This window comes from Hylobates moloch, unplaced genomic scaffold (assembly GCF_009828535.3).
Source record: "Hylobates moloch isolate HMO894 unplaced genomic scaffold, HMol_V3 SCAFFOLD_20, whole genome shotgun sequence".
NCBI classification, from domain to species: Eukaryota; Metazoa; Chordata; class Mammalia; order Primates; family Hylobatidae; genus Hylobates; species Hylobates moloch.
Window position 1 is genome coordinate 30,426,068 of NW_026652295.1, and position 8,181 is coordinate 30,434,248.

Below are 8,181 nucleotides of genomic sequence, written 5' to 3' on the forward strand. Positions count from 1 at the left end.
TGAGCTTCACGAAGGAGGTTGATAACAAAGTGGCCACCGGCGCTCCTCCACGCCGCCAACGAGTCCCCGAGCGTGCGTGCCCTTGGAGGGAGCCAATCCGCGGCCGGCGTGGGGCCCGGCCCCGCGGAGGTGGTACTGGTATCTGCGTTGCCACCGCACCTCCCAGCACTGAAGGGCCTGAGGGATGACAAGTTGACGCCCGTTTCGTCATCACCTGGTCTAGGAGGGACGCCCGGGGAGACCGTACGTCACTGCTCTGCGCCGGAAGACCCTATTTTCAGGTTCTCTTCCCTCCATTCCTACCCCTTCCCCGGTACCATAAAATCCCGGGATATGAGCCGGAAGAGGCATCACCTGGTCCCGGAGACTTTTGGAGTTAAGAGGCGGCGGAAGCGAGGGCCTGTGGAGTCGGATCCTCTTCGGGGTGAGCCAGGTAACCATGGCAACCCCGGGGGCGGGGCTAAAGACCCCCGCTGGGAGGGGCCTCCCTTCCGGTAGCCGAGAGTTTTGTTAGAACCGCGTCCCCGCCCCAGTTCCGTGTCCGTGAGCCGATTTCTCTTCCCAGGGTCGGCGCGCGCGGCTGTCTCAGAGCTCATGCAGCTGTTCCCGCGAGGCCTGTTTGAGGACGCGCTGCCGCCCATCGTGCTGAGGAGCCAGGTGTACAGCCTCGTGCCTGACAGGACCGTGGCCGACCGGCAGCTGGTGAGGGGCGTCGGTACGACCGCCGGAAGCCCCTTTCCTAACTCCTGGAATTTCCTGTCACTCAGTCACTCCCCCAGCCGTTCAGCAAGCATTAGGCCTTTCAGGCGAGTGCACTGTGCCAGGCACTAGGGTGCCACAGAGACCCTGTTAAAAGGCCCGCAGGTAGTACAGGGCATTTCAAATCATGGAGGTAGGAGAACGAGGCTTTTGGGGAAACCGAGTCAAGGGGCATGGTTCGAACATACAGCACTGGGAGTGCAGTCAGACGTCAGATCATGACAGGCCTTGTACATCAGTGTTGTTTCCATCTTACAGTGAGGCGATGGGCTGGTAGAGAATATCATAGAGAGAGGGAATGGTGTATTGGAGGTAGTGGATGAGGCAGGGAGGTCAGCTAAGAAGATACTGCATCTGAGAAGTGGTGAAGGCCTAAATTAGGTCAGTGCAGTAGGGAGGGAGAGGAGAGTGAGGAAGAGGGAGGAGTCCAGGACAACTCAGACTTTCCAGATGACTGCGTGGCTGGTGGTATTAAGAGCACATTTAGTTGTTGGACTACAGATAATGTGTTTAATTTTGTACAAGTTGAGTTGATGGTGCATGTGGAGCATCCAAAGACAAAGGTATTAGACAGTTGGATATGAGACTTGGAGAGAATTCTGGGCCAGTGATAATAGAATTACAAGTCATGGAGGTGTGAATAGCAAGTGGTTAATTCTGTGGATGTGGTGAGATCCAGTAGGAAGAGTGGGTAGAGGAGTGATTTCTAACCTTTTTGTAATCTTTAGAAGGTGATAAAAGCTATGGCTGTCTCTCTCCAGAAAATGCACGTATGCCACATATACATAGGGTGTATGTACAGTTAGGGGGGAAATATTTTACTAATCCTCCGAGGTCTGTGGTTAAGGACTCCAGGTTTAGAGTGGAAGTTAATAGGGTCAAATCCACAATGCTGGGTGACACCATCATTTAAGGCAGTGTTACTGAATATATGAGCTGAGTTATTATGCCTGTGTCAAAATTACATGGGCTGCTTGTTAAAAAAAAAAATACAGGTTCCTGGGACTCATCCAAGGTTAATGAATTATGCTCTCTTGGGGCGGGATTTGGGACTCCACATTTTTGAACTGCCTCAAGTGCTTTTTAAGTGTGCCTTAAAATTTGAGATCCACTGACATAAAGGGAAAGCAGAAGAAGAGGAATCTGTGACAGAGGCAGAGAGGGACTTGCCTGAGTTAAGAGGAACCCAGAGGCTGGCGCGGTGGCTCACACCTGTAATCTCAGCACTTTGGGAGGGTGAGGTGGGTGGATCTCTTGAGCTCATGAGTTTGATGCCAGCATGGGCAACATGACAAAACCCCATCTCTACAAAAAATACAAAAATTAGCCAGGCGTGGTGGTACGCGCCTATAGAGCTAGTGGGGAGGCTGAGGTGGGAGGATTGCTTAAGCTGGGGAGGCGGAGGTTGCAGTGAGCTGAGATAGCACCACTGCACCCCACCCTGGGTGATAGAGCTAGACTTTGTCTCAAAAAAAAAAAAAAAAAAAGTAACCCAGGAAGAGGCCTACCGTGAAAGTAAAGAGATTTTTGAGAAAGTGAAGTAGTTGGCAGTATTAGAACCTGTGATTCAAGACAGTGGTCTAAGAAGAGGGAAGAGGTAAAGTAAAATATAAACTGAAATCTAGGCTGAGTGTGGTGGCTCATGCCTGTAATCCCACCACTTTGGGAGACTGAGGCAGGAGTATAGCTTGAAACCAAAAGTTTGAGACCAGCCTAGGCAACAAAGTGAGACCCCATCTTTACTAAATAACTAAGACCCTATCTCTACTAAATAAATAAAATAAAACACAAAAATTCTTAGCTGGGCATGGTAGTGTGCACCTATTGTTCTAGCTATTTGGGAAGTTGAGGCAGAAGGATTGCTTGAGCCCAGGAATTTGAGGCTGCAGTGAGCTATGATTGCACGACTGCATTCTAGCCTGGGTGACAGAGGGAGATCCTGTCTCTAAAAAAATGAAAACAACAACAAAAAAACCCAGAACTGAAATCTGTCCATTGGATTTAGCAGGTAGAAGGTTAATAGTGATCTTTCAAGAAAAGAGGGAAGAAAAGGAAGGCAGTCTAGCGCTCACTTTAGGTGAGCTAGTCTCCCTGACTAGGTCTCCCGTGAGGAAGCATGCCAGATGGAACCACTCCTTAAGGAGTATTTGTTGTTTTTAATGTATTGGTGTTAGCTTTTGTTTTTAAAAATCTTTAAAAGTTGCAGAATGAAAATATAAACATATATAATTTAAATGATGTTTATAAAGCAGATACCTATCTAGCCACTCCCTAGGTCAAACTATAGAACATGGCCAGTATCCCACATATATCCCTCTCTGATCAAAATGTCTCTGATCAGAATGTCCCTGGGAGGTGACTGCTATGGTCATTGTTCCCTTGGTTTTCCTTTTTTTTTTTTTTTTTTTTGAGGTGGAGTCTCACTCTGTTGCCCAGGCTGGAGTGCAGTGGTGTGATCTCAACTCACTGCAACCTCTGCCTCCTGGGTTCAAGCAATTCTCCTGCCTCACCCTCCCGATTAGCTGGGACTACAGGCACGCGCCACCATGCCCAGCTCATTTTGGTATTTTTAGTAGAGACAGGGGTTTCATCATGTTGGCCATGATGGTCTTGATCTCCTGACCTTGTGATCTGCCCCCCTTGGCCTCCCAAAGTGCTGGGATTACAGGCATGAGCCACCGCACCCGGCCTAATTTTGTATTTTTAATAGGGATGGGGTTTCACCCTGTTGGCCAGGCTGATCTCAAACTCCTGACCTCAAATGATCCGCCTGCCTCGGCCTCCCAAAGTGCTTTTTTTTTTTTTTTTTAATTGTCTTTTTGATAATTCCACTATTACTTGTCTTTTGGGGTTTGTTTTTATTGTCTCTTTGAGTTTTGTTTCCTTATGCGCCCAGTTACTTTTGAAAATGTTCTGGGCAGATTTGCCTAGATTAATAAATGCCGTCCATGTTCCAATTACTTTTTGTTTTGAGACAGTGTCTTACCCTGTCACCAAGCTGGAGTGCAGTGGCATGATCTTAGCTCACTGCAACCTCCGCCTCCTGGGTTCAAGTGATTCTCCTGCCTCAGCCTCCCAAGTAGCTGGCATTACAGGCACCTGACACCATGCCCAGCTAATTTTTTTTTTTTTTGAGATGGAGTTTCGCTCTGTCACCCAGGCTGGAGTTCAGAGGCATGATCTTGGCTCACTGCAAGCTCTGCCTCCTGGGTTCACGCCATTCTCCTGCCTCAGCCTCCTGAGTAGCTGGGACTACAGGTACCCGCCACTACGCCTGGCTAATTGTCTTCTTTTTTGTATTTTTAGTAGAGACGGGGTTTCACCGTGTTAGCCAGGATGGTCTCAATCTCCTGACCTCGTGATCCACCCGTCTCAGCCTGCCAAAGTGCTGGGATTACAGGCATGAGCCACCGCATCTGGCCTATTTTTGTATTTTTAATGGAGACTGGGTTTCATCATGTTGGCCAGGCTGGTCTTGAACTTCTGACCTCAAGTGATCCATCCTTAGCCTCCCAAAGTGCTGGGATTACAGGCATGAGCCACCGTGCCCGGCCCCAGTTATTTTTATTTTTATTTTTTGAGATAGAGTCTCACTCTGTCACCCAGGCTGGAGTGCAGTGGCATGATCTTGGCTGACAGCAACTTTCTGAGTTCAAGCAGTTCTCCTGCCTCAGCCTCCTGAGTAGCTTGGACTACAGGCACACGTCACTACGCCCGGCTGATTTTTGTAGTTTTAGTAGAGACGGGGTTTTACCATATTGGTCAGGCTGATATTGAACTCCTGACCTCAGGTGATCCACCCACCTCAGCCTCCCAAAGTGCTGGGATTACAGGCTTGAGCCATCTCGCCCGGCCTACTTAGATGTTATATTAGTGGTAATTCCTGTTATCTTGTGATAACAGGAAAAATTGTTTAGTGTCTAAACAATTTTTTTTAAGAGACAGGGTCTCACTGTGTTGCCCAGTTGCAATCATAGCTTACTGCAGCCTCAAACTCCTGGGTCAAGTGATCTTCTTGCCTCAGTCTCCCAAGTAGCTAGGACCACAGGTCTCTGCCACCACGCCTGGCTAAGTTTTTACATTTTTTGTAGAGATGGGGGGTCTCGCTGTGTTGCCCAGACTGGTCTTGAACTCCTGTCCTCAACTGATCCTGCTACCTCAGCCTCCCAAAATGCTGAATTACAGGCATAAGCCACTGTACCTGGTCTTAAACAATTTTAAAATAACATTTTATCCAGCATTTTAGTTAATTTTCAACAGGTGGATTAGTTCTTGCTGTATTCTCGTAAACAGAAGTCCTGGTTTATTTTTATTTGTTTTAAACATTGAATCCCATACTCCTCCCCACCTTACCCTACCCAGAATTTAGACTGTTAATGTTTTGAAGCCAGAGCCTGCATCTTAATCACTATTTTATCTTAGTGCCTAGTCTTAGAAAATTATATTGACTCTTTGATAGACCATATATAAGGCAGGTGGATGAGAATGTGGGTAGCTAGTTGGAAAAGGCTGCTTGGTCATTTACCTGATTATCTTCTCACACAGTTTTTCCTTTACTAAGAGAAAATGCCCCAATACTGGCAAACAAAATCTCCCTGCCTGAGGGTGCCCAGAGTATAGCAGAGCATCTTACCCTGATATACCTCTTTTCACTCCCTTCTCTGTGGAGACAGAAGGAGCTTCAAGAACAAGGGGAGATCAGAATCGTCCAGCTGGGCTTCGACTTGGATGCCCATGGAATTATCTTCACTGAGGACTACAGGACCAGAGTATGTGACTGTGTGTGTCGGGGTGCCGGGGGCAGGGCACAGGTTGGGGGAGACAGGGAAGTTGGGAAACAGAAATAAAAACAAAAGAAAGAATTTCCCTGCCCCCACATCCCATGGAGAGGGGACAGGGCCCTGGTAAATAGTAATATGAGGGAGAGAGACAGGCGGGAAAGAGGGAGGAGTGAGGGGGTAAAGAGGGGGGAGAGGAGGGGGAGGAGGAGGAGGGGGAGGAGGAGGAAGATGAGGAAGAGGGGGAGGAAGATGAGGAAGAGGGGGAGGAGGAGGAAGAGGAGGAGGAAGAAGAAGGGTATGAGAGGTGGAAGGATCTGAGCAAGAGGTAAGACAGGAAGAGAAATGCTGTCCCGGGGGTGGAGGTTGGTGGAGAGCGAGGGTGGGGACGGACCATGTCTCTCATCTCTGCTTGTAGGTCCTCAAGGCCTGTGATGGCCGACCGTATGCTGGGGCAGTGCAGAAATTTCTAGCTTCAGTACTTCCAGCCTGTGGGGACCTTAGTTTCCAGCAGGACCAAATGACACAGACCTTTGGCTTCAGGGACTCAGAAATCACGTGAGACTTGTGGAACCAACAAAGTCAGGCATCTGGCGCTTCCCTGCCTCCCTCCAGTTCCATCCAGCCCGTCCTTCTGTTTTTTTGGTGAACCTGCCAGAAAAGCTGCCAAAAAGCTGACTCTTCTTTTTAATAAAATGACCCAAGTTTGTATTCCTCCCCACAAGAGAGGAGGCCTGTCTTACCTGGGGCCTTAGAAAGAGCCCTGGAATAGAATTCAGTTCTTGGTGGCTTATCAAAAGCACACAGGGGCCTGGCAGGAACCGTAAAAGCTTGATGTTAATCATACTGGGACTAAGAGGATAGAGAATGGTAGGAGCTGGGATACCCCTAAACATTCACATTACAACAAAAAAAACCCAAAGCTAAAAAACAACTGGGCAGGCGCTAAATAAAAATCTAATTTTGAGAGGCTGTATCTGGCTCAGGCCTCCTACTTTGTAACCCATGGAATATGTGAAAGCATTTGAAAAACTATAGCACTGGTCTCACATAGGTAGACACACTCTCAAGAGAGATGTGGGAGCCATGGCACGGTCTGCCTAGGCAGTGGCAGGAGCACAGAAGACCCTGATTCCTCTCCTCGGTACTGAGACTGAATGTGTGTCAGGACACATGGTCAGGGAAGAGAAGCTATTTAAATGAACAAGTAATAGTAGCAGGAAAAGAAAGAGTGGAGGGAGGGCAGTCCAGGTAGGGGGCCTGGAACAAGCAACTGCACCAACAGGGGCAGTTGGTGCGAGCACAGAACCACCCCAGGTTGGGGTTTTGCTATCCAGTCTCTCTTGCATGGTTGCCCATGTTTCTGGAGACTTGTGTAAACATTAATGGCTGAGGAGGAGAGATGGTTCTCAGAGCCCAGGCCTCATCTCTGATGGCTTCTCACTGCCCTCAGGCATCTGGTGAATGCTGGAGTCCTCACCGTCCGAGATGCTGGGAGCTGGTGGCTAGCTGTGCCTGGAGCTGGGAGATTCATCAAGTACTTTGTTAAAGGTATCCCATGTGCAGCTCAAGCCTGCAGCCCCTCACCTTTTGGTGGCTCCTCAGGCCTCTAGGCCTTATTCACCTTTCCCCTCTCCTGTGCCACTTCTCCTCTAGGGCGCCAGGCTGTCCTTGGCATGGTCCGGAAGGCAAAGTACCGGGAGCTGCTCCTATCAGAGCTCCTGGGCCGGCGGGCGCCTGTCGTGGTGCGGCTTGGCCTCACCTACCATGTGCATGACCTCATTGGGGCTCAGCTAGTGGACTGGTGAGTCTTTCCCTGGCCTCTGGCAGATGACGGAGCAATGACCCAAGGTGGGATTTCCTCCCAGCTCACGCTTAGTTTCCTAGTGAAGGCCAGTGGCTCTCATTCTTCCCTGGAACCCGGGAGCACCCCTTCCCAAGTTCTAAGTTCTCCTCACAACTTGAGCCTAGGTGTCTGGCTCCAGCCTTGTCTTTCTCCTGCACAGCATCTCTACCACTTCGGGAACCCTCCTCCGCCTGCCAGAGACATGAAGATTCTGCTCATCATTGCTCAGCTCCTCAGAGTGGGCCAGGAGGGGACTAGAAGAGCTGCATGATGGTGGCTGAGACAGGGTTACCTTGGGAAGGCTTGGGAGCCAGGATGAGTGTTGGGCTCTCATGTGTGCAAAAGGTCAGATGTGACTGCTGCTGTTTGTCTAATCTCTGACCCAGTGGTGGGGTTTGAGTAATACTTCTCTGCCCTTCCATGGAAAGTGGAACCAGAAATGGCGCCAAGGCTGTGGCTGTTCCCTTTCATGTAAAATGGTGCTGTTATTACTCTGTCTTGAAATAGGAAGGTGGGATTTCTGGGGAGGCTGGTGAAGGAGGGCAGGGTTCTTTTCTCTACGTGTCATGTTAAAATTGCCAAATAAAGTACCTCTGCCTCTGATATTTTCTGGATGTCCTTTATTTACTGTGACGTGTGTTTGGGTACCTTGTTTAAGGGTAGAGGTGAAGTCTGAGCTTTGCCTCATTCAGAGAGGAAAGGGATTAGGGGTTCACTCTGACGTTCAGGCCATTCTTCCTGTGGAGTGGTGAGGGTGTACCTAATCTCCTAAGCCATGGAATTTCTGTTAGGGCCTAA

General features: G+C 49.2%; 1 protein-coding gene across 1 annotated transcript; it reads left to right on the plus strand.

The window, feature by feature from the left end:
• The first annotated feature begins 197 nt into the window (after nucleotides 1–197).
• STK19 (serine/threonine kinase 19) lies at nucleotides 198–7,996 on the plus strand. Its single transcript, XM_032141345.2, has 7 exons — nucleotides 198–433; nucleotides 566–702; nucleotides 5,433–5,528; nucleotides 5,956–6,095; nucleotides 6,991–7,088; nucleotides 7,194–7,341; nucleotides 7,544–7,996. The coding sequence occupies exons 1-7, from the start codon at nucleotides 334–336 to the stop codon at nucleotides 7,587–7,589; spliced, it is 765 nt and encodes a 254-aa protein (XP_031997236.1). The 5' UTR covers nucleotides 198–333; the 3' UTR covers nucleotides 7,590–7,996.
• Nucleotides 7,997–8,181: the final 185 nt, after the last annotated feature.